The sequence below is a fragment of the Nuphar pumila genome, chromosome 15 (assembly GCF_984573655.1).
Source record: "Nuphar pumila chromosome 15, dmNupPumi1.hap1.1, whole genome shotgun sequence".
NCBI classification, from domain to species: Eukaryota; Viridiplantae; Streptophyta; class Magnoliopsida; order Nymphaeales; family Nymphaeaceae; genus Nuphar; species Nuphar pumila.
The window spans coordinates 18,534,039-18,561,710 of NC_143263.1; the positions used below are offsets into that span (position 1 = coordinate 18,534,039).

The following is a 27,672-nucleotide window of genomic DNA, read 5'->3' on the forward strand; positions in this document are numbered from 1 at the left end:
CATACCCCTAACACGAACCTGACCTGTTTAATAAACGAGTTAGGCAGGTCGACCCGTTTATGACACGAACCCGTTTAAGCCGAATCCGAACCCGCTTAAGAAGCAAGTTGGCGGGTCATGTCAGAAATTGCCACCCCTAATCGTAGACGGAGTCGAGTGTCATATTCTTGTATGCATATGTAAACAATGTGGGATTCAACCTGAACCCGAAGTCTCATAACCCAAATATAAGTATCAAACCGTCCTTTACCCTCTCTTCTTCCGACCTTACTATGAAGTCCACCTCTTCTCTCCCAAACGACAACAAATCCTTTCTACACCTCTCTCCCTCCTCCCTTCTCTCTTCCAAACCCTAACCCCTCTTTTTCCTTCCTCTTTCCAAACCTTAGCTTTCTTCCTCCTCCTCATCACTTGATCGACAGAGACACTTGATTAGATCAACACCAGTCATCCTCACTCTCTCTCTCTCTTTCTATGCATATGCACTTTTTTTAGATATAAATTCTCGAAGAAACAATCACTTTAATTATTTTTGTATGTTTAAAATTTTACTCCTGTTCTTATACTTTTAAATTTTTTAAATTTTATTATTATGTAAGTTTTTTCTGATAAAACACGGGGGTGTAAAAAATAGTACCGTTTTTCGGCTATAGGCGGGCCCCTTTTCCGGTCTCTGTGTGTATTTGTCCTCAAGGGGGCCGGGGAATGTTGTAAAATCCATGAAAAAGAAGAAGAAGATCCGGATCGGATTCAGATCCGACTCGGACCCAAACTGTATTGTAAATATATTTTAGGACCCGGGTCAGATCCGGATCCCACCCTGATCTATACCCAGTGACCCCCTCTCGTGTGCCTGTCTAAAACACACGAGAGGGTAGCCTGGGGTAGGGTTTCTCATCAGAGAACCCCCCCTCTTGCCGATGCCGCCCGCGCCCCACTCCCATTCTCGCCCCTTCAACTCGACGTAGCAGCTGACGGCAACCCCACCTGTCGCCGGCCACCCTATTCTCTCTCTCTCTCTCTCCCTCTCTCCCTGCGTGCGCCGGCGACGCCCAGCCAACACACCGACCCCCCCTCTCGCTCGGCGTGTTCCGGCCACCGTCCGGCAATTCCGTCTGGCGACTCTCCCCCTTTTCAGGTAATCTCTCTCTCTCCCTCCTCTACTCCCTCTCTCTCAATCTCCCTCACTCACGTACGGCCGGCAGGAGGGCGTTGCCTTCCTGCCACCGCCTGTCGTTTTCGGCTGGCAGGGGGCCGACGCCCCCTGCTCCTTTTTCCAGCCTGCGGGCAGGGGGCCGATGCCCCATGCTCCTTTTCCCGTCACCGGACAGGGGGCCGACGCCCCCTGCCCTTTTTCCGATCACCGGGCAGTGGGGCTGACGCCCCCTGCTTTCTTTCCCGTTCATCGGACAGGGGGTCGACGCCCCCTGTGTAATAACTGCGAAAAATAGGATGATTTGGGTTTTTGGATTCCTTCACTGGATCCAAATGGAGTAGGCGATAAGGTACGAATCGTATGTGTTGGGTCGAATTCACCCTGGACCCAAATGGATCCGCTTAAGAATTTGCCCAATGGGGCCATTTCGAACCCACGTCAGTAGATCCACTTTAGAATTCACCGGTTTGAAAGGGTTGAGTGGGTTAATAAGCTGTTATGGATCCGGATCCACAGTAAACGGATCCTGCACTGTGGGTTATCGGGTTCGGACCCGGGCCCGTTTTGAGTGTTATTAAAACTTGAGTTTCAGAATCGTGCTTGGGGCACGATTCTTACTCAAGAGGCGCAAATAACAGAGGTCGGGGGAGGGGTTGCAGTCTGGTAACCGATTCTCCCCGGGCATCGGAGACGAGGGGAGGGTCGCCGCTATAACGGAGCATCAGAGTGCAGCAAGAAACGCGATCTTGGAGGTACCTGAGCTCGATCGTCAGCCTCGTCCTTCTTCGTTCGTCGCCGGAAAAGAGAAGGTAGGATTTCTATCTCTGATTTTGTTGGGTATGGATTGAATCGAGATGGGGTTGGGTCGGTCCAGAGAAACCCCAATTTAGTGGGCACGTATGAGCTTGCCGAGTGATTCTTGGTTGTTGGAAAATCCAACTCCGTGGTTTGGGGTTTCCGATAAGGGTAAGGATAGTAGTTGGAGGGGGAATAGGGTTTCGTGCCTAGCCCTAAACAGGAAATCCCCAAATCAAATCGATTTGGGGGTCTTCTTGATTTACCCTAACAAAATAGTACCTAAATACCCAAATCGAATCGATTTGGGGGGGGGGGGTCTTGATAAACCCTAAATACCCAAATCAAATTGATTTGGGGGTTTTCTTGAGAAGCCCTAAATCTTGAAATCGGAACAGTTTGGGGGTCATTCCTTCCCTTAATTAATTCATTCTCTGGAAAACATTGATGTTCTTGATCGTATATGCTTGTGATCAGATGGTTTTTATTTCTTCACGCTTAGGTTCATTCTCTTGAGCGTATGGTTTCTTGATCATATATGCTGTTGAGCAGATTGATTCTTCTTAGTTAGATTTTGATTTTTCTCTGTTGAGAACAGAATTTCTGTTTACAAGCGCAGAATTCCGTGGGTGATCCATACATCATATCTCACATTTAATTTCTGTAACATCATAAAGAACCTGAGTTCAGAATTCCGTGGGTGATCCATACATCATATCTCACATTTAATTTCTGTAACATCATAAAGAACCTGAGTTCAGAATTCCGTGGGTGATCCATACAACATATCTCACATTTAAATTTCTGTAACCTCATAAAGAACCTGAGTTCTTGATGCCTGCGTCAGATTCCAGAATAACTAATAGCTGTATATACAGTATCAAATTCCGTTTCTGTTTATAAGCACAGAATTTTATGGGTTGTTGTAGATTTTGATTTTCTCCTTTAAGAACAAAATTTCTGTTTATAAGCACAGAATTTCGTGGTGATCCATATAGCTCATCTCATATTATAATGAACACGTTACAATTGTATATCATTTCACATTACATGCAAGGTTATATAGGTTATATTTAGGAGTAGTTGTTCTGTTCATGTTTGATTTCAGCTAGGGTTGTTAATTGTATATATATTGCCTCTCTGTGCATGAATTGTCATGTTCTTTTAAACTACATCGATGCAATTTTTCTTTCTGACTAATTGCAAATTTTATTGGATGTTTGTCTGTAAGAAAAATAAATGGTGTAACACAAATCTCATGATAGCTGATTGGTTGTGTTCTTTGGAAAAAAAATTATCTAGTTGGGACACTTTGGTTAGAACAATATGTGGGAGTATGTGATACTCTTATTAACAGAGCAGCTGAATTCTAGTTAGCAGATAAATACCTATGATGGGTATTCAGGTTTGGTACATGGTGAACAATGAACATAACGTGTGAACAAAGGAAATTGGGACTCAATGTTTGAGTGGGTATATCACTAAGAATGGGGTTTAATGCTATGACGGTGACTAGAAGCTGTGGGATTGTTCTAAATTTCGGGAAAATAATTGAATTAATTAAACCCAATTTCTCAGTTGAGACCTACCTTGGAGAGGGTGGGTGGTACAAGACTTCGAGGACTTGTGTCTGGTGTCGAGCGTGAAGCGGTTCGCGGGTCTTCGTCCTCGAAGTTAGGGACCAGGACTACCTGTGTGTCCTAGGTATTAGTTCCATGTCTTCTGCAGAAGTTAAGGATGCATCTTGTCTTGAGTTGAGCCCTTGGGAGATTCTCTCGGCTATTGGTCGCTCCCTTGGGGATTCAGTCTCCGTTAGAATGTTCGGGTTAATAAATTACCTGGAATAATATACCCCCGAACGTTCTCTTCTGAGATGGTCACCTGTGCCCGTGTGTACCCACGGGATAAAATAATTAAATATCATTTAGAAGAGTTAGGTTCACAACTAGTGGAGACACTAAAGAGATATATGTAAGTTGTATTTCAGATGTTTCATATTATCAACTTGTAAATTAGAAAAATTCTTAACTTGGTAGATACGAGGTAATTAAAATGGTTATCCGAAAGGGTATAGGTGAATACATTGGTTGTGGCATACCTCGCCTGCTTATCAATGTTGCATAATTGTTATTGCTTAATCACTGCTGACCTGCACATTAATGTAGCATAGTTGTTATTGTTATATAACTGCTCACCTGCTCATGTACATGAATTTAGATCTTTGTTACATATTGCTTACCTGTCTTGATATACACTAAAGATCAACCATAACACTCATACCACACACTCGATTCACGATATACTTGCACTATCAGAATAGAATTCCTGCTTAGACATGGTAGTCTAATTCCTATTTTATTTCAACATTTTCAGGTCCTGAGTAGTCACCACAAGCGGTTACAGAAGAGGTTTTGACATCTGTTTGATCTACTGGTTCCCTGGCCAACTTGTAACGGATATGCCATCAGTGATTCGTTCTTTGTAAACATACTTTTGTAAAAGTTCATGAACTGAAGTGAAATAAAGAATGTGCCGATTGTTTGAAGATCTTTTTACCTGTATCTCTCCATTCATTTAACCATGATTTATAAAATGATTCTATTGTATAAAAAAAAATTCTGGTGTTTCTGGGTTAAGTTTTTGGGGCGTTACACCCTGTTTTTGCTTGTCTGGTCGGTGGGCAGGGGCTGCTCCCTCACGCTGCTGTCAGGAACGCGGGCAGGAGCCGCCCCTGCCCCCTTTCTTTTTGGTCAGGCTGGTGTGCCTCTGCCCCCTGCCCCTTTTTGCTTTCAATAGGTTGGCAGGGGTGCGCCCCCTGCCCCTACTTCTTTTGTAGACTGGATAGCGGGCCTGCCCCCTCCCTTTTTGTTTGTTGTCAGGTTTGCGGTCCCCTTCCTTCTCTATTGCTTCATTTCCTTCTTCCTTATGTCATACTAAGTGTATTTACTTTAGCATCTCTCATGTCGGATCTCGCTCGAGCCCTGCGGCCTGAGACGTTCATCTCATGCATTGGAGACATGTGCAATCCTGAAAGCTTCAAGGTAGGAAAAAATTGTGCAAAAGTCAATAGCCGAACATAAATTAAGCAATTAAAATTAAAATGGAAAAAGAAAAGACAATAATATATATATATATATGTGTGTGTGTGTGTACTTATACATATATAAGTATGCCTTTAACTCAAGGATGCAGTTTTGTGATCCTTGTCCTTTTCCTATTATTGCTTTACTGCTTTTCGTTGCTTCCGCGCTTTACATGCTCATGCTGTTTCCACATTTAATTCTTGTATTTACATTCCTATCTTTACTTGTTTTTACTTTATTGATTTATTGCTTTCTGTTGTCGCCGCGCTTTTTGTATACATGCATGTTTTCACATTTACTTTTTGTCTTTACTGTTCTGTCTTTACTTTGCCCCCATGCTTCCCATAAAGGCTTTGCTTTTGCATTTATTGTTTTGTCTTTACTTTGCTGTTGTGCTTTGCGCACAGGCTTTGCTTTTGCATTTATTGTTATGTCCTTACTTTGTCATCGTGCTTCGCGCACATGGTTTGCTTTTGCATTTATTGTTATGTTCTGACTTTGTTACCACGCTTCGTGCACAGGCTTTGCTCTCGCATTTACTTGCTTACACTTTTGGTTTAGCCGAGGTATGACTTCGTACCTCGTGAGTTACTTTACACATTTATTTATCCGATGTACGATTTCATACCTCGTGCGTTGCTTACGAATTTATTTTCTTGTGTATATAGTTGGTCAAGGTATGGTACCTCGTGTGTTGCTTGCGCATTTTTCGCTTGACATGCGGTTTCACACATTGAGTCTTGTTTTGCACTTTGTCGTTGCAATGGAATGTGCCCATACTTGCCTTGTGATATATGTGCTTGCATAAACGCAACCTCGTAGGACTCGCAAGAGCGTATTATATTTTTACTCTTTTTTCAAAAAGATGTGTTCTTGCGCTTGTGTGCCACGATTACTTAAAAGAGGATTCTTTGCGAGATTCTAGCTTTTCAAACACGCAGTTTTCGCAAAGTTAAATTTGAAAGTCTTTCAGGTTGCGAAATCACTACTAAGCCTTCCCAAGTCGGCGCATTTGGGAGAAGTGTTTTACAACTTTGGTTCGTGTATCCGATACGACTCAGATAACCTCGATTAGGGGCACGAGTGTGTGTTTGGGTGTGGTTTTGTTGGGAGACCCTTTTTCGGGAGCGAATCAGGTCATGCTGTGAACATGAGCGTTTTTGCTCATGCTGACATTGTGGCCGCCTGTTTGCATTTTGGATGAATGCCACGTGGTTTTGTTGACTTTTGAGCTTTTTAAAATGCAAATCGGATGGCCACGATGTCATCATGAGCAAAAACGCTCATGTTCAACATGACCTGATCCGCTTCCCCCTTTTTCCGTTTATCGAGACCAGTATCGCGAGATATACGCAACATACTGATGTTGTGATAAATGAATGTGAGATCCATGGTGATCTTGCCTCGTGCGAGTTGCACAATGTTGTACCCACAGTTTGAAAGATAAATCATGTTCAAAATAAGATGTTTGGTTACAACATGTTCTAATTATGCTCTTTTTCAAAAGATACGAGTTTGCACGTGGGCGCTAAAATTCTTAAGAAAAGGATTTCTTTTCGTAAGTTCCGCTTTCCAAATATACAGTTTTGTAAAGTAAAGTTTGCGAGCTTATAGGTTGCGAAATAACAATTTAGTTTTCTCAAGTCGACTCATTTGAGATAAGTGTTTAACTTTTGCTATTTGAGTTTTCGATACAATTTGGATCACCCCAATTAGGGGCATGAGCATGAGTTTAGGCGATGACACGATGACGTGATGAGATCAAGATGAGACTCTTTCCCTTACGTTTCGCTCCTGAGGACATCTCGGTAAATTTGCATAAATGTTTTCTTGAAAATTCTTATTTTGTATAAACTTTAAATTATTAAAACTATATTTTTGAATCTATCTGGTTTCAATGAATGGACGAAATTTCAAATCTGTTGTAGGGAAGTTTATGCTGTAATGTGCCCAAGGTCCATTGACATGCTATTTCAAATACCATTTTCCGTTGAACTGCTTTTAAAACTCTAAAAAAATGATTGCTTTTGAGGCTTTCAATTTTTTTGTAAAATGTTATAAGTCCTGGATTTTGGGGTGTTACAAAAGGCCCACGAGTGGGCCGTTTTTTCGACGTCTCTCTCCCTCTCATTCGACTGGTCTAGGTCTCCCAAAAGAGAAGACCCCAGTGAATGTGTGGTAGGCTTCCTTATTGTTTTTTTTCATTTTCTTCAAATTTCTTAATCTTACATCATTCCTCCAAATTTTGAGTTCCTTTCGTCTTAATCTGCTCTATTCTTTGCGTTGTCCACTTTTTTGGATTTATCATTACTCTTGATTTCAAGGAATTCATTTTTTTTCTTAGAATGAACTTGAATTGTTCGAGGAAAAACCTCAACCAACCTCTATGAGTGTTTTCCAGCTTTTTCTCAATGGTTTTTACTTATCCCCCTTCAATATTTTGTTAACGGTTTTTAACTCATGACTTTATTCAGTGTAATTTTTTTATTTATATCATATGATGTTTGTTTATGCGTTGCCTAATTCGTTGGTAAGATTGCATTCCTCGACCCTGAAAATCTTATGCTTGGCCAGCGACTCGGCCAACTGCATTTGAATTAAGCTTGTTATTTTTGGTTTGGTGCAGCTGTTTTGGTATCATATATGGTGTTAGTTTTGTTCCTTATCGTTTTCTGATTGCAGCTTGGAGTAAGGTGTAGAAGAAAAGACAATGACTACTTCTCTCTCTAAATCTGCATCTGCGTCTGTCTCTTCCCTTAAGGACTACCTGAAGAAGTATGAAGGCAGCTACCAGGATCCTATGCCAGGAGAAGAGAAGAAAAAGAAGAAGAAACATAAGAATTTGAGTGATGAAGCGGTAAATGTTAATAGTAAGAAGAAGATTAAGAATAAGAGGGTCGGAGATATTGAAGGAATTCGTGTTGTCGATGAAGACCCCATATGGCACAAGCCGGTGGTTGATGATGATGAAGAAGAAGATGATGAGGAGATAAAGGAAGCACAAATTAATGAAGATGTTGAGGTGAAACGGCTTAAACGCTTGGAACAACTCCGAGCCAAGCGTCCTTACCTGGCTCTCTCGGATGACGGTAGTGGCTGGGTCTCTGTTTCTGACCAGAGGGAAGATCATGACAAGAAGCTGAACACTTCCGCTGACTTATCTCCACCACGGCGTAGACAATCAGCCTCACCAGAGCGTCGGAGTGGGAGGACTCGTGAACAATCTGAAGATGCTGACCTCTCTCCCTCACTGCGCCATCATCGTGTATCTTACAAGAAGGATCACATTGACCTATCTCCACCAAGGAAATCCAACTCACTGTCTCGGCAGAGGGATGATGTTGATTTATCCCCTTCAAGGAAGCACACTTCTTCTATGCGATATGATGATGTTGATCTATCTCCTCCAAGGAAGCGTAGTCCATCTTTGCAACTGAAGAATGCTGATTTATCTCCTCCAAGAAAACACAGTTCTTCATCATTGCGGCATGATGATGTAAATCTATCTCCTCCAAGGAAGCACGGTTCTTCGTCATTTCGACATGATGATGTTGATCTATCTCCTCCAAGGAAGCACAGTTCTTCATCATTGCGGCATGATAATGGTGATCTTTCTCCCCCAAGGAAGAATTGTTCTTCATTGATGAAGCATGCTGATGTCAATCTGTCTCCTCCAAGGAAGCATGGCATTTCATCTTTGCGGCATGATGATGTTGTTCTTTCTCCTCCAAGGAAGATCAGGTCTTCATCTACGCGTCAGGGGGATGCTGATTTATCTCCACCCAGAAAGCTCAGTTCTTCATCTTCACGATGGGGTGATGCTGATCTGTCACAGCCGCAAAAACTCACTTCTTCATTGTCACAGCAAAAAGATGTTGATCTATCTCAGTCTAAGAAGCTTGCATTTTCTATTAAACATCCTGAATCCAAAGCAGATGTTAGAAGACATGGATTACTTACTAAGCAAGAAATGGAGGAAGACATCTCCAAGAAGAAGAAGGAAGAGGCTTTGAGGTAACTTTTGCATACCTATCATGCCTATGTTTAATTTAACACTGGGTTATTTCATCTATATTTTTGTCCCTTCGTTCTAAACTATTTTATGTATGTTTTGGTAGTGCTTAATGCTTGGATTTGGATCATATATGCATGTACAGAAAAAGAAAGCAATCAACATTTATAGTGAAGCAATTGATGCGTGCTCATGCAAACTAAATATTTACTTTTTAATGTTGTTTAAGAACAAGGTGTCTCAATACATCAACCAGAGATCTCACAGTTTGAAGGCATTGCAACAATATTGTCATGCATGAACTGCTTAATTGAGCATGCTGACCTCATTTGTGCTGGATGTCTGCTTTTTGGTGCATGTATATATGCAAGTTTCTCCCATGTGCTATAGACACTGGAATAGACCAAGGGATTTGATCTGCTTTAATGACTGTATTTGAGGATGGGGGTTTGATATGCTCCGTTAGTGCCCATAGAAAATATGCATGATCTGTTTATGGTGGTATGCAGATGTAAGAGTATATGATTTGACATCAGGGGAGAGGAATGCATTTCTAGTGGTATTTGGTATTTGCTATTGAGCAAGCACCATCCTCATAAAACAGATTAAGGAGCAATTTGCTCCCATTTGATGGGAACATGTGCCATGACATGAGCATGCTCCCAAGTTAAAAATTGGTTGGGCTCTGAAGGTCTATAGTTACTTGCTACTGGTGTAGATACTGATCATGCTAAGTGGTTCAATCACATCTCCAAGTTTTTAGATTTCTGTTTTCAAACTTTTATTGCAAATTTTATTTGACAAGTTTCTAAAACTTGGTCTACTACTTTAAATGGATGTTTTGTGCTTTGAGGGTTGGGGGTATCTTCTATCATTTAGTAGGCTTTTTGACTGAATAGTTCTTTTATTATTTAAATAGCATTAGGTTTTAGTTTCTAGGTTCCCTTGTCCAATTAACAAACCATTTTCAATTTGTGTACTAATAGAAATATTGGAAGTTCTTCAAAGTTAGAGTTGTGGTTGCACTCTTTCATGAAATTTAATATATTTCCAAGGGAGCTAGTATGCTTCAAGTCAGATGCTTTAAGGTTTGGTTTTCAAAATTTCTTTGCATAGACATCCCAGTGTTTCATTTGTAACAGTTTCTGCTGCTAGAAGAAATTAGAGGATTTGTCTAGTATCATTTGTTCTGCTGCATTATTAAGTATATTGATTGGATTTATTTGAATATTAGATGTTTCTTTGTTTTATATAAATTTGTCATCATGAAGAATCCTTTAAATACAACTTATGGCACCCTTTACCTATGTTTGTATTATCAGCATAATGAACTTATCATTTGAGCCATGCATCTTGCTGATACATGCATGGAAAAGAAAAATGCCATCATTCATTTACTATACTATTCCATTTTTTGTTGTTGTCGATTTAAATGTGACTCTATGTTTTTTTCTTGTAGATATTCTGAGATGGATCCTGCTATGACTGGACGAGGTGCTGAACCTGTCTATCGTGAAAATGGTATGACCAAAACGCCCAATTGCTTTCTTGTAATTCTATGGAATGATAATTTTGATAGAAGGGTTATTGTTAATTCAGTCAAGAGTTGAGGTTTTACATCATTATATTGGAAACCTTACAAGATATATGCTTTCAAATGTTATAACTATCCTATTCATATTATGTTTGTGTTCATTGACCATGTTGTAGGAAGAGTGATATCCAAAGAAGAGTTCTTGAAGTTGCAGTCCAAAGAAGAAAAACCAAAGGTATCTTCATATGGCATGGTTGTATGTGGTAATTCTAATAACATTTTCATGTTATTGCTTATCCTTGTGTACTTGTGCTTTTATTTGGAAAGTTAGTTTGTATTATTTCGAAAAACAAGCACAAAAACCACCATATGCATAACCATGCACTCTTTTTTGTGCAAGTTTTTTACTTTCGTTTCTGCAATTTTTATAAATGAGGATAGCACCTTGTCCCAAAAAAGATGATATAAAATAGTAGAAAAGTTAGAGGATGGAATGTTGTTTTAGTAGAATATTAAGCAGAGTGTCTTCCCAATCGATAAAATAATAAATATTAGCAAGAATCTGGGTCTTAATTATGTTCAGTTTGAAAGGCAGTCTTCTCAGAAAAGAGGAAAAAATCTCTAATGGACAACACATAATTATTCCTAAGAACCAGTTTCACAAATATCAAATAATTGCTACATAGAAGTGATTTTTGAAAGTGATAGAGGCAAGGGGGGAGCTATGTAGTCAGAGGTGCTGATTAGTGTTGAAATATATGTATGTATGTATATATATACACACATATTCATATATTTTATATATTCTCAAGTATTATAATAGTTAATTCTCTATAGTGGCATTGCGATCTTTTCACTTGTAATAATAACCAGAGTTGCCAGTCGAGGAAGCGGGAAGCGATACGGGAAGCGGAAGCGGGAAGCGAGACACTTCTAAAATTTTAGGAAGCGGGAAGCGCGGGACGACTTAGGAGCGAACTAGGAAGCGTCTCGGAAGCGTCTCGGAAGCGACCTAGGGAGCGAACCGGAAGCGACCTAAGAAGCGAAAAAGGAAGCGACATAGGATTCGAGTGAGAAGCGAAAATGAAGCGAATAAGAATCGAAAGGGAAGCAAAAATGTAATTATATATTTTTATTTTATCAAAAACTAAGATTTATGTCATCATTGACAAAATAAAACATGTATATAGACAATAAATAATATAAGTTGTAATTATCTAACAAATGCATCATATTGCAACTGTCAAGCATTTAAAAAATGATACATCAAGAGAAGATCATAATTCACGTTCTTGTTGCAACCATTTAACAAATGCATGCAAACACTAAATAATGCATTAAGAAAATAAATAAATTTGATTAAAAAGCGTACCTTTTTTAACGAAAGAATCAAATGACTTGTTATTTGATGTCGTAAATCTTGTCATCTCTGCAACGTAGAAAATGAGAAATCAATAAACTCAAAGATTACATATAGAGATATGGTTAAATTTTTAAGCTATAAATTTTTAAATTGTAAATTATAAGCTACAAAGTTCTAAACTCTAAACTTAAAATTAACATAATCCACTACTTCACTTCATTATGCAAGATTCAAAATAAAAGTATACCAAAAAAAGATTACAAGACCATGACAAAAAAATAACATAAAAGTTTTTAAGTTGGACTACTCCAACTACATCATAAAAAAATTAATAATTCAAGAGTTTATTAATCTGTCATCTTTCTCTTCCCCTTCAAGTCAGCAATAGATCGCGAACTTTCTGCATCATCACGTGCTTCTTGTCCTCCACGACCATGTCTTCTGCTCCTTTCTTCATTTCCTATAATGAATACATTAAAAAATTAAAATGTTCAAAAACCATAATTTAAAATATAAAAAACACAATATCAACATACCTTGCCTAGGTCTCCGGCTAAAGAAACGATCAATCCGACCATGAGGAACTGATGGTTGCTCTTGTATATCTGCAGTTCTACTAGCTCTGATGGATTGATTTGTATCCTCTTCAACTTCATTTGTACGTATAATTATTGGAGGTAATGGAGCTCTTGGTTGTGCATCTTTATGTTTGGATTTGGAAATAGTGCTTGATTGTTGTGCACTATCATCCAAATCTCTCCATCGCATATCCTCTAATCTCAACGTATTTTCTTTTATAATAGGAAGTTCTGGATTGATATCCCATTTTCGACTAGGCCCTTCTTTGTGGCGATTGTTGCACCTTTTATAACAAGAATATAAAATATGAATGCTAATAAACAATCAATGATAGAAAAAGAGAAAAAAAAAATACCAAAACAAAAGTACAATACAGTTTAATTATGCCTGTCAATCAATCGAAGATTGGAATGAATATACACTAAGGTATCAGCAGGATCTTCATTGAGCCTATTTCTTTTAACATTGTGAATGTAACTATAGGTGCTCCACACTCTTTCTGCAGAAGATGTGCTAATAGGTTGAGATAAAACCTTAATGGCTAATGCTCTCAACTCAGGTGTATCACCACCATAAAAACACCACCAATTAAGCACCGACATTGTAGTATTCAGTGCATCTATTCTTGCTGCATTTCAGCTAAATCTTCCACTTCTTGATGCAAAAGCCACAAGTTGTGACCTATAAAGTGTAGATAGCTCTTCATTTCCAGAAGATATGACTTCAAGCGCGAGCATTGCACCGTCTAAGATATCATTATCCTTTTCTGCCAAAAAAAATGTTTAGTAACTATAACAAGAAAATGCAAATGAAATAATAAAATAATAAAACAATTAAATCATTAAACTTTAAACTTTATTAAACAAAATTTTTACCAGGAGAAACTTGTTTGACCCCTCCTGCTGCTGGGATTTATAGATACTACGACTCATAATATTTTGGAGTAAGCATGTGGGTTAGACTATGGAGATGCACATTCATTCTATCTCATCTATTTGAGACAATCTTATGAATCTTTTCATATAAATCTGGTTGTCCTTTTAGATTGTCTTTGATTTCCCCCAACATGTTGTCCATGCCTTCATATACTTCACCAATTATAGGGCATTCCTGATCACAAAATTTAATCATCTTATAGATGGGTTTTGTAATCAATAATGCTAAACGTACAGAATCCCAATATTGTTCATCAAGAACAGTTGTTTCTGTTGTAGCAACCCTTTTTTTCATAGTTTCATCCGTGCATGATTGCTTCCAATCGCTCCATCTATCTGAAATTACTGTGAGCCTTAAGCTCTCCCTCATATCAAGCAAGCGTTTCAAAGTAGTATAATGTGAAGCAAACCTTGTTTTTGCAATCTTTATTAATTCTAATTTTTCATTGCTTCTAAAGATTGCTAGTGATTTTGAATGATTTGTGATATACTTCACAATTTCTTTACTCTGCAAATATGTTTCTCCCAACCAATGAAACTCATGTGCCAAATCCTTGAAGATCAAATTAAGTGTGTGCACAACACATGGTGACCAAAAAATATACTTGTACGTTTGTTTTAATTCTTCACCTGCTAACTTGCAATTTGCTGCATTGTCTGTAATCACTTGCACTACGTTAGAAGGCCCCACATGTTTAAATCCCGTCTTAAAAAACTCGGCAATGTTTGCAGCTGACTGTTGCACGTTAGAAAAATCGCTTGCATATAAGAACATCGAGCCAAAACAGTTTGAGGCAATTATATTTATCAAGTGTTTGTTCTTGATATTTGTCTAACCGTCTGAGACAATGGAAACTCCAAACTCCTTAAACTTTTCTCGAAATTCATTTAACTCCCTGTGAACACATTCTTTCTCACTGTCAAGCAACGTTGTTTGCGCTTTTTCATATGATGGGGGTTTATATTCCGGCACTTTACTAACTGCAGATATAATCTCTTCCTAATATGGTGATCGAAGCACATTGAAAGGTATGCCATTTGCACACAAAAATCTGATAATTTTGTGATCTACATCTATTTCTACCTTTTTAAAGGTATCACGAATATCAACTGTTTTTCGGCTTCCACTAGATGATGTAGTCATACTAATAGGCTTCTTCGGAGTATCAATTCTTGATCTTCTCAACTCAAATGCACTTGATGAAACCTCCACTCGGCGAACTTGCCTCTTAATTTTTTTTGCCAATTCTGCATTTTTTGCAACTACAGGGCAAAAGGCAATCCCAACACTTTGTCCCTTTGGATATCCCATGAGATGTGCAAAAACTCGAGTATATGACCCATGATAAATATTTTTGCAGTGCCTGCACATAAAAACTTGGGTTTCACCTTGCTTTTCTTGCCCACTCTTCTTTTGTTTCAATACATGGGGCCATAGCACTGTTGTTTTATGCATGCTAGGTGGTTCATCATCTTGGTCATCTTCAGAATAGTAGTCATCCAAGTCATATTCTTCTTTATCTTCTTTATCAAAACAATTTTCGTTTCTGTCCTCAAACTGATATGGACAAGCAAAAGACCTCTTCTTGCCCTTCCCAACACCACTAGATGATTCATGCTCCAAATTGTACAAAGAATCATCATCGTCATCAGAATTATCGTGATCATAGCTTGGGATGGTCATTAATGAAGCAAAGAACATGCAAATATATCTGCAACATAAAAGTATAAAAATCAACCTAAAACACTTTAAAAAAGTTATTATTAACAGTAAAGGATGGAGAGTGAAGAACACAAATCATTACTCATAATTTACCAATTACTAAAACAAATAAATAAACATCATTTAAGGAGGTGAAAGATCTATGATTCTATAATATACTATGATAAAGCAGACCAAATTTAAAAAAAAAGGAAGTTCTTTCAAAAGTTTGCATTTATGAAAAAATGCTAAAGAAAGATAACATAACAATGAAGAAAAACAAAATTCATATTGGGCGACTGTTACTATCAATAATGATATTTATTTAAAATTTTAAACAACTAGCTGCAGCATACTAGTTGCCCCACTCTTCTGATAGAGTAAACGAGCCGAGCCTGGGCGTGCCCACGCTCGGTATATCAAAGAATTAATACTTAATAAGGATGATAAGCTCAATCATGGTTGGTATACATTTTGTATAATATGTTTTTATAATATGAATTCAATAATTTTCCTATAATATATTTTTTATATATTAATTTATACTTATAATAAGTATCTCTTTTGTTTTGTTTCTTTTATCATGCTTGGTTCACTTGATCAACATGTAAGTTCAGAATTCACATGAAGCAAAGTCACTTCAAGAGATCAAGGAGAGAATGGACGTCTGCAAGATCAAACACCATAATGAAACCATAAGACAACTTGTGTTTTTCATTGACTTTGAAATTGAAAACAATAAATCAATAATCCATATATATCCAACAGTAAAAGAATAATAAAAGTGATCCAGTCAATCTGATTAGGATTCAAGCAATCGTCAAAATGACTTAAAAGTTAAAACCTACAAGAATGATAAAAAAATACTGCATTAACCCTTATTCCTAAAAAAGACGACCAAATAAACTCAGTAAAACCACAAAATGTGAAATGTTTCTCAACCAATATACTGTTCATTCAGGGGACTCAAATAAGAATATAAATGATCATCATATTGATAACACAAAAGATAAAGACCATCATGTTATTGCAATAGGAAAATGAAACAAATAGTCTCTAACAATCCCCTGTTCCCTAAATGTACTTTCTAAAGAGAATGAAGGAATCAAACCTCTACTCACGAGCTGAACCTCACACCACACAGGTCAGACACCAGCCCTATATCACTCGAAAACTTTTCATCAACGCAAAATATGGGCCCACCATTTGGGGGAAACAATTTGGATGGGTCGAAACAGGTCTAAACTCATTAACTGACCTTATTTCCCAACCTTAACACCCTCTGAGTAGCCACACAAATCTCAGATTTCCAGAAAGTGAACCAAAATAAAATTAAGTTAGGCAATGATGTCCCAAACCCTAGGTAGAGAATCGGATCTCCAAGGACCAAAACTTTTAGAAAATAATTTCCGTTTTCAAAAGATCAAGGTTACGGTGACAAGGCAACGGTAAGCTATAAGCAACCCAATAAATAATGATAAACATAGATAGAATAAATTGTTTCCAACAACATGCACATGAATAAACAATTCTGCAGAACCGACAAAGAGTGTAAAACATGTCACAGGGATACTCTAACTTAATCCCATATCATATCCCATGTGGTAAACGGGTCTCGTGCCAAGCTGAAAGCTTGGAATCCCTCTACCTCGTGGGGCTTAAGAGATGGTTAGGGTCTGCGACTGCCTAACCCCAACTTGCCTTAAAAAAAACAAAAGAAAACAAAATCTGAAGAGTCTGAGCGAGAGTCGCCATGCTTGGCTTGTGAAGGGGTTGCAGTCGTGCGATGAGCGTGAGAGAAGAGATGGAGTGAGAGGAGAGCGTACCTGAACATAAGGGGGGAAGGGGAAAAATCAGAGTCATGGGAGATGGAGAGAAGAGATGGGGGGGGGGGAAATGGATATGCGTACCTGAATATCCCCATCGTCAATCGGTTGCGGTCGCCGGACGTCGGAAAAGGTCGTCGGAAGTTCTGAAGGTCGTCGGTCGGTGGCCAAAATCCTGAGAGAGAGAGAGGAAGAGAGAGACTCGGAAGAGGCGTGAAAAAAAAACCCTGAAGCCTCTCTTTTATGTTTTTTTTCGCGCATTTTTTTAAAATTCCAATTTTGCCCTTAATAAAAAACCTCTTTCTTTTAAAAAAAAAGGGCAAAATAGTAATAAAGGTAACTCGTACCCCTTTAAAGGGATACACGTACCCCATTAAAGGGATCCGTGTATCCCTTTAAAGGGGTACGCGTACCCCTTTAAAGGGGTACGTGCTTCCTAATACTTAAGTGCGCTTCCCCGTGCGTTTCAAAAGCGTCGCGTTTCGCGCTTCCGAAATGCGTACCTGAGAAGCGCGCTTCCCCTCAAGCATAGGCGCTTCCGGTAACTCTGATAATAACTATTTATTATAAACAACCATTAATTTATTTTTATTATTTTTTCTTTTATTTTGTATTTTACCTAGCCATTGGGGCTCCCCACATAGAGTCGTTGGGGAGCTAGGCAGAGGTTCTGGTTAGTGTTAAAATATATGTATATATATACTCATGTATATATGTATATATATATACATATTCATATATTTTATATATTCTCAAGTATTATAATAGTTAATTCTTTATAGGGAAACGATTATTAATTTATTTTTATTATTTTTTCTTTTATTTTGTATTTTACCTAGCCATTGGGGCTCCCCACGAGAGTCGTTGGGCGCTCCCCAACAACTCTATGTGGGGAACTCCCAATGGCCTCCCTCCTTGGTTTCGTTCAATGTTTTTTCAAAGCATATTATCAATAAATTGCCTACTCCTGTACTTGTTTGTGTAGCCCTTTGTTGGCTTTTTGTATTGTCCCATGGTGAACTTGTGCTTATGAACTTTTATGCTTGAATCATGCCTTGTTATTTGTCCACTCTTGAGCTTATATGTGCTTTTGCACATTGTTCTTGTAATTTCACATACTTAGTTACATGGTATCAGAGCCATAATGCTCTTGGCCATTTGGAAGGTGGCCATTGAAAGATTGTGATTCTTGGGATCGTGATGCTTGCGGTAACTCTAGTGGAAGGAATCTTCCGTGTTCTTTCATAATCCTTCTTCCCTTTTCTATCAAGCCAAAAATGGAGAATGAACAAAAGATTGATCTTTTATTCAAATTAAATGATTCCAACTACATCACGTGGGCATTCACCGTGAAAAATAACCTCAAAGGCAAAAACTTTTGGGGACATGTGATGGGCTCTATTCCGGAACCTCTACTCAAATTCACTAAGTTGGAAGTAGGTTAAAAAAAAGCTTTGGAAGGAAGTGCTGACACGAAAGACATTGAAGATCATCAATCCAAGATAGAAAATTATGGAAGCAGACATGCAAAAATTCTTGCGTGGTTTATGAACAATGTTGAGCTAAAAATATATGCCAACATTGCTAAGTTTTGCAAGTTGAATGAGTCATGGTTCTTTATAAAATGTATGCATACTAAACAGTGTTGTGAAAAGCGTTGAGGCGTAGCGAGACGCTCCACCAAAATCTGAGGGAGGCGTAAGCCTCGAGGCGCAAAGCGTAAGCCTAAAAAAAAAAAATTTTAAACTTAAAAAAACTATAAAAATTATTTAAAATTATAAATAAATAAGAAATGCTTTATTGATGAAGCAACAACCAACACGAAATAAAATCAGAAGTATAGAGTTTGTAATTAACACTGGACTTGCATTCTAGCAATATTTAAGCAAACATCAAATCAGAAGTATGCCTATTATAAGGGTTCTTACTAGATCCACTATATTGCCAAAAACAAACTTATTTATTTGTATGGTTGAAGAAACTGCACCATGACCTTGGTTATGTTGTTATCAAGCATCTTTTTTTATTTTTGTTTTTATTTTTTTATACGAAAACATGGTCCAAATTGATCATGGATTCACTTCCACTTGAATCAAACTCCAAAACCTCCATTTCATAAAAAAGGTTAGGCACAATTGAAAGAGGTTGGAAACAATCTTTTTCGTACGCATGTATGGCTGCAGGGCACTTTCTTAAAGAGTAACTCAATAGTTTCTTTTTCTGTTTAATGGACTACAACACCGTGATACTGCTCGTAGCAAAACCTCAATATCTGGAATTTGGCTTGTCAGTTAAATCACTTAAATATCTCAGTAAGCCAACCGAAAATTCTACACGTGAATGACAATTGGACATAACAATTTTTGGGTTGAAAAACCATCTGCCCAGCTGGCTCAAATACTCACTGTCTATCCATGCACGTGAATCGCTTGGTCCATACATAGTTGCAAGCATCAAGAGGACCAAATCAGTGTTTTTGCATCAGTAATCATTCACACTACATTTCCAACTTTTAAACATTTAAGCTTGTTCTTTTTTTGTCTATGCTGTTGATCAACACTATCCAAAAGAAAGGTTGTAGTAACAGCCAAGGATGAATGAAGGGGGTCGGGGTTACCAGGTGTCTGACAAGGGTTGCCGGCGTCGCAGCTACTTTCGGCGAGGAGGAGGCAGGGAAGCGAGAGAGTGTGAGAGACGAGAGAGAGGGACTGCAAGAGACAAGAGAGAGAGAGAGGGGCTGTGAGAGACGAGAGAGCGAGAGAGGGGCTGCGAGAGACGACAGGGAGAGAGGGGTTGCGAGAGACGAGAGGGAGACAGGGGCTACGAGAGAGGAGATTAGGGAAATTAGGGCTCCCGACCTTTATTAGGGTCGGGGTGAGATGTTATTGTTGGTCAAATGAGGGATTTGACCCTCATTTGACCAACAAAATAAGGCGTGTGCGCCTCACGCTGAGGCGCGCCTCGCCTCAAGGCGTACGCCTCAAGGCGCAAGAGGCGTACGCCTACATGGGTTTACGCTTTTTAACTGCGCATCAAGGCACAAAGGCCCTCGCCTTGAGGCGAGGCGCGCTTTTTGCGCCTTGAGGCGCGTTTTTAACAACGCCTTGAGGCGCAATTTTTTCTACAAGAAAAAATATGAACCATTAAACAAGGGGACATGTGTGTTTGCGATTACTTTAATACTCTTTGGTCCCTGATGGGACAAATTATCTCTTTTTGAACCCAAGTGGGTTGCTAGTGAAGATGTTGAACTAAGAAGATAGCAAATGAAAAAAGCACTTTTTTTATTTTTTACACGGGCATACATCCGAATATGAACATGTTAGATCTTCTCTCCTTCATAGATCTAAGCCTCTTCCATTAGAATATGTCATTGCCGAAATATGCTAAGAAGAGACTCTTAGAGGAGATGAAGTGTTGGTTGCGTCCAAATTCGACAATCTTGTGAAAGCTTACAAGCCTCCACAATTTGGGAGGCAAAATAGTTATAATGGTGGGTACAAGAAGGCTATTTGTCATCATTGTCGTGAATCGGGAGATATATGACCAAATTGTTTCAAGTTATATGACACGCTCAAGAACAAGGTGGCTTTCGTTGAAGAATTCACATGAAAAAAGGAGGAACTAATTAAAGGAAGAGATTCATTTTCGCTTGCCCAATTATCGGATGCACTTCAACGGTTACTCAAATCTCCATCCACATTGGGTGCTGCGATAGCCTTATCTTCTCGTCCAGGTATGTCTTTTTGGATCCTTGATTAAGGAGCCTCATTTCATATGAGACCTCATGAGATTGGTCTATCCGATTTATACACTAACTTAAAAACTACGTATGTTTCAACTGTGATGGAACATCTTTGCAAATTAAAAATATTGGAACTTTAAATCCTTCTCAAAGTTTTTTTTGCCAAAAGTGAGGGTTGTTCCTTAACTAAATCAAAAACTTCATTTCCATTTCTTAAATTTTCGATCATGGATGTGAAATTTTCTTTTCATATAAGGGTTGCTCTGTACTGGATCTCTGGTTCGAGAAACGGATCGGGCAAGCCCATAGGAAGGGAGATCTCTACTTCATGAACTATTTGAATCTTTCTTCAAAATCATTTTGTAATTATGTAAAAAACAAGTATATAAAAAATTGGCATAAAAGACTTAGACATCCAAGCTACTCAAAGATGTATCTTTTTCTTTTTGGGACAAATATTTGTAATGAAAAAGATTTACTTGCAAGGATTGCATTTTTGGAAAGATGAAATCCATCCCATTTCTTAATAAAACTTTTATTTCTATACGATCCTTTGAATTAGTGCATACAGATGTTTGAGGATCTTCTCCCATCATATCAAAAGTAGAGTATTCATATTATGTTAAATTTATTGATGACTTCACTAGATATATATGATTTTTTTTTCAAGTTTAAATCTGATGTTTTCTCCTCTGAAAAATTCCATATGATTGTTAAAAATCAATTTCAAGGTAATATCACTATTTTTAGATCCAATTCGGGTGGAGAATACCTATCAAATGAATTTAAAAATGATTTAAAACTAAATGAAATTTGTCACCAAAAGTCATGTCTTAGAACTCCTCAACAAAATGGTTTTGCCGAAAGAAAATATAGGCATATTATAGAAACCACTAGGACACTACTTATTTATAAAGATATTCCAAATTTTTTTTGGGCCATGACTGCTCTAACATCAACTTATTTGATTAATAGGATACCTTCATCATACTTACAAAATATATCTCCATATGAAAATTTATTTGAAAGAACACCCGATTTTAATCGATTATGTATTTTTGGTTGTAAATGTTTTTTCTCTTATGTAAAAGGGATAAATTGTTTCCAAAAGCCATTGGATGTGTATTCATGAGTTATGGAGAAAACCAGAAAGGATATAGATGTTTTGACCCTAAACATAATAAATTATATGTTTCCAAGGATGTAACCTTTTTGGAAAATTAAAATGAGCTTCAGAAAACTAAAAAGAAAGAAGATGTAGATTATACTTTTCTATTTGATTTCTTACCTTAAGAAGAGTTAACTTCTTGTGATGATTCTTTAATTAATGATGGGGATAACATTTTGAACGAAGGTAGTGATTTGCATTCAAATGATGAGAATATGGAATCACTAAATGCTGATATCATTGATAAACCCATACAGATATATATCCGACGAGAATAAAGAAATAATTCAAGTTCTTTAGTGAAATATTCTCAAAATTCTTCTATAGTAGAAACCTCTCTTAGAAGATCTAATCTTGTCTACAATCCACCAAGAAGGTTTGTATCCTATGACACTTTTACACCAAACTATAGAGCATGTTTAATAACTTTACATTCCTATCATGAACCATCACATTATAATGAAGCAAAAAATCTTGCTCAATGGGTTGAAGCAATGAATATCGAATTGAATGCCCTTAAAAGGCTAAAACATGGGAGGTAGCTCCATTGCCCTTAGGAAAGAAACCTATAAGATGTAGATGAGTTTACAAAGTTAAAACCAAAAGTGATGGGACCTTGGAGAGATATAAAACTAAGTTAGTTGCCAAATGGTACTCCAAAAAATATGAAATTAATCATGAAGAAACATTTGCCCCAGTAGCCAGAATGACTAGTGTTAGGACATTTATAATTGTTGCATCTATTCAAAAGTGACCCATCTACCAACTAGATATTAAAAATGTTTTTTTAAATGGTAAATTAAATGAAAAAGTTTACATGGATCCTTCGACGGGGTTTTGTATTGAAAAAAGAAAAATCCTTAAACTTAAGAAAGCCTTGTATGGTCTTAAACAAGCTCTTAAGGCTTGACATGATAAATTCAGTAATGTTATGACTCATCTCGGTTTTTTATTCCTGCTATATTGACACTGTTCTTTTTATCAAAAGTACAAGTTCTAAAGTTGTTATTCCTCTACTTTATGTAGACGATATGATTATCACTGGATGTGACACGTAGGGAGTTAGTGATATTCAAAATATTTAAAAAAAATTGATATATCTGATTTAGGCTTCTTAAGATATTTCTTACGTATTGAAGTTGCGTACTCTCCCAATTGGTACATTCTTTATCAAATGAAACTTGCTGTTGATATTTGTACTAAGTCTGACATTACAGATGGGACATAGCTCATTTAGTTGACTCTTTAGCTAGCTTTGACTATTGTGCACATGAATGTTGTCTTAAGAATTGTCAGATACATCAATAATACTATAACAAAGGTTTTTTTTATCCTCATCTTCTTTATTAGATTTACATGTTGGGGTGAAAATTCCAATGATAGTCTCAATACAGGTTTTTGTGTATTTTTAGGTGATTCTCTGATTTCCTAGAGATGCAAGAAGCAACAAAAAATATCATCATTATCCTCAACTAAGACAAAATATCGTGCAATGACTACGACAACAATGAAACTTGTGTAGTTAAAAAGTCTTTTTAGTGATATGGGAATCATCATCTCAATACCTTCAAAGATGTGATGCGACAATACGATTGCAATCCACATTACAAGAAACCACACCTTGCATGAGCGAACCAAACATTATTGAGATGGATTGTCGTTATGGGCGTGATGAGTATCTGGGAGAAACTATTACGTTGTTGTATATCACATCGTAGTATCAATTTGCAGATTTCTTCACTAAGGCTCTTTCTGCTCAATTTATTTTTCTTCTTAGCAAACTTTCTGTCATTTCACCGTAAGTTTGAGGGGGTGGGGTGTTAAAATATATGTATGTATATACATATTCATATATTTTATATATTCTCAAGTATTGTAATAGTTAATGCATTATATGGGTATTTTGGTCTTTTCACTTGTAATAATAACTGTTTATTAGCAACTGTTATTAATTTATTTTTATTATTTTATTTTATTTTGTATTTTATCTAGCCATTGGGGCTCCCCACCATAGAGTTGTTGGGGCATGACCGTTGGGAGCTCCCCAATGACTCTATACGGGGAGCTCTCAATGGCCTCCCTCCTTGGTTTTGTATATAAATAAGGGATGTGCTTCCCCCTATTGGTCAATGTTTTTTCAAAGCATATTATCAATAAAGTGCCTATTCTTTTACTTGTTTGTGTAGCCCTTTGTTGGCTTTTTGTATTGTTTCATAGTGGACTTGTGTTTATGTATTTTTGTGCTTGTATTATGCCTTGTTTTGTCCACTCTTGAACTTGTATGTGCTTTTGCACATTGTTCTTGTAATTATGCATACTTCATTACAATTAGGCACCTTGTCAGCCTAGTCGAGGTCCTACGGCCTAGGCCCACTCGCCTACGCGGTAGAGTCCTATCTTTCATTTTTCCTTTATTTGTTTTTCTTCTATATGTACTTATATATAATATCTGTTTTTACATATAATGTTTATTTGTTCATTTATATTTATCTATTTTATACATATATTGTGTACATATCTGTTTTCATACATAATACCTACATGTATGTGTATTATTATTTGCTGTGTGTGTATATATGATTTGCTGCCGTGTTTATGATTTTTGTGCATATACACGTGCTTTATGACTTTAAGAATCTTTTGCATTTTTATTTTTATTGTATTTTTTTGGGTCTTGAATAGGCTTTTGGCTACATAGGGACAGAGGGGATTGTGGGTAGGACTCGTAGGCTTATGATGTCATGCTTTTCAAACTAACAATTTCATATCATTTTCTATGGTAATGAGTTATTAGATTGAGGTGCACAATGACAAGGCAGTGAGAAGCAGCTGCTTCAAAAGGGTGCGGGAAACAACAAAAATGACTTTTTTTAAAGGAACGGTTTAAATTTTTGTTCACTCAGTTAACAAGAATCTTCTTCAGTAATAAGTTCGAAGAGAGGCTGGTTGATTAGCTGGAAAAGGTAAATTTGAAGTCCAGGGAGATATATCTAGTTAGCCTTGCATATCCTCTGCATGTTATATTTTCTATATCCTTTAAAAGAGCCATGTCAGTCCTCAACAGAGTTACCAAAAGCTTCTTAGATAGGTGGGAAGCCCGCTTCTCGGAAACTCGCTTCGGAAACATAATACTCCTCTCTTCTGAAACTTGATGAGAATCTCGATTCTCCCATGCTTTTCCTATGCTTTCTACACGCTTCATTTATTCTTCTTATATGTTCTCACTCTACTTTTCATGTTTTTATGTGTTTTCTCTCACGCTTCTCGTTCACTTCCATGTGTTTTCTCTAAATTTGAAGTCATCATTTTTAGATTTTTGTTAAAAAAATAATTCTTACACTAAAAAATCATGAAATTTAAAAGTAGTCACTTTTATTGTAGTTTTTATTTGTGTTCCATTTTGATTCCCATTCATTTCTTTTATTGCTTTTTTTATTTCTCGCTTTCTGCTTCCTATACATTCAAGATAGTAAGTTTGTAGATGAAGAATGTTGCCACTCTTGGACTTGTATGTGCTTTTGCACATTGATCTTCATATCGTTTCCCTCTTCCACTTCCTAGTCTGGCAACCTTGGTCCTCCCTACATACAGAATCTTGCCCAAGTGCTTTAGGAATTGAAACCAAGCAACAAAAAGTGCTCAGAAGAAACTCTTTCCTGTGCTCAAAATTCAAATTGAGCATTTTTTTCTAAGACAATGGTTGCCTTCAGCAATCTAAGGATTTGGGAAAATCTTCAAGCTTATTGGAGCATGTCAACACAAATTGTAGCGTCATGTTGTACGATGATAGCAAGGTCATACCTCAACTTTTTAGATGGATATTGAATTGGATGTACTATTATTCAAGGTTTTAAAACCCAGTGACTCGGGACTCGACTCGTTCTTTATTGACTCGTGACTCGGCGGGTCAACTCGGTGACTCGGACTGGGTTTTGTTAACTTTTGATTTTAAAAGAAAAACAATATATAAGTTGTCAGTCCATGGAAAAGATGTATAATTCAGTACAAGAGTGATTCATCACGCCAACACCTTCATAGCCCTTGGGAACTACATGATCCCAATGGCACTGGTATCCTGTGTGATTATGGATTGAAGTCACTTGGATCATGCAATATATAGAGAATGGCAGGTCCGAGTTAAGAGATTCATTATTTTGGACAAACAAAGAACACATAATGGAGTTGGACAGATTTTCTGCACCATGCATCACCTTGAAAGAATTCAAACAACTATTAGCAGCTCGAAAGAAGATAGAATAAAATTTCCAATGCCTAAGATTAGAGGTTAGGAAAAGTGAAATTGCTGCGGGCCTTAGATTCATGATGCCCAGCTCTTAAATAAAAGAGATTCCATTTAGACAATGTCAGAAACAGAGACAGATGATGGTGGTAAAATGGCCCAGACGCTGCACCAAATGCTACAGACTGGGGAAAAGTATCACTGTATAAGATAAACTATCATTTACAAGAACATAAAGTGGAAAACTAGAAGTTGCCTTGGACCTCTAGTGGTCTACGAAAGGGTGGTGATTGGGCAATGTTAGTTATAGAGGCAGAGTTTTTTTATAAAGTTGCATGTAAAGTAATATGTGATATTCAAATAAGGAATCCTTAGGTCCTAACTCTCCAATTTCCATATGTGTCTTGAAAGAAATCCCTGCTTTTAGATGCATAGAATTCTTTGTTAATTGGGTTTATAGACTAGAATGCTTTGTTGTTTGATTTATATACTATAACAGTTATTTGTTCAAAAAGATCTTTCCTGACAGTCCATGGGAAAAATGTATTATTCAGTACAAGAGTGAATATGTGTGAAATACCTAAAAAATCAAATTTCAAACATCCCAGAACTCGCCCGAGTCAGCAGCCGAGTCTTCACAGCCCGAGTTAAGCTTGCCGGGTTGACTCGCTGGAGGGCCGAGCCGAGCCGAGTCACCGAGTTGACTCGAGGAGTTTTAAAACATTGCTATTATTCCACTAAGTTTAAGATGAGGAGAGAGAATGACATCTTTTTCCTTTTTTTTTTGATTTTTTTTACCCAATGTTGATTAGGTGCAACCTGTGTTCTTTTTTTTAGAGGATAATGCTAGCCCCCCCCCCCCCCCCCCCCAGATTCTATTAATATGAAGATGAAAATTACAAATGATCAACCATAGAGGGTAGCCAATCTGGTGGCTTATCCTTCCAATACAAGGAATCACAATTATGCAACATTAGGAGAATGTATTCCATGGCCAAAAATGGACCCTTACAAGAAACATTATCAATAATAAAGTTAAGGGATAGAGACTTTGCTGATGACGAGTCTCCACGACTTTCTAGAGCAGCTGAAACTAATTTGCACCACCTCTTGCTGTTAAAAATCACCTGCACGCCTGTTCCCATCGTAATCACGCTGAAAAAGTGGCAACATTCTTCATCTACAGGATTACTGTCTTGAATTCTTTTTATACCTCCAATGAAGAAAATTTTCTCTGAACCATAAGCTGCAAAAGATACATGATCATACCATCTAAGCATAACAGATCTAAATCTGAAGATCACCTGGTGCTGATAACTTGAGCAAATCTGCTCCACAACTGGCCCTCCACAAGCAAATAATCTCACTGCTGGAACCATAGGCCACTCCATTGAAAAAAAAATTCTCTTCAAGTTGTCTAGGATGTTCTTTTCTGAACTCAAGATATGAATCCCTTGTTGAAATTGTTGAATGCTTTTTTATGCATATTTGCTAAGATATTGCTAACCATGATTAATGCTCCTTTGATAAAACA

General features: G+C 37.5%; 1 protein-coding gene across 3 annotated transcripts in view; it reads left to right on the forward strand.

The window, feature by feature from the left end:
• The first annotated feature begins 1,748 nt into the window (after positions 1-1,748).
• LOC149814698 (pre-mRNA-splicing factor of RES complex protein) overlaps positions 1,749-27,672 on the forward strand; it is a 38,975-nt gene continuing 13,051 nt past the window's right edge. Inside the window, exons 1-5 of one of the 3 annotated variants that reach the window (XM_089990206.1) lie at positions 1,749-1,965; positions 5,556-5,600; positions 7,717-9,048; positions 10,506-10,567; positions 10,757-10,815. In XM_089990206.1, the coding sequence (XP_089846332.1) occupies positions 7,745-9,048; positions 10,506-10,567; positions 10,757-10,815 (1,425 nt within the window). In that variant the 5' untranslated portion in view covers positions 1,749-1,965; positions 5,556-5,600; positions 7,717-7,744. Of the gene's footprint in view, positions 1,966-5,555; positions 5,601-7,716; positions 9,049-10,505; positions 10,568-10,756; positions 10,816-24,692; positions 24,801-27,672 lie in introns of those variants that run through there. The other 2 variants (XM_089990207.1, XM_089990205.1) reach the window with 2 other exon arrangements.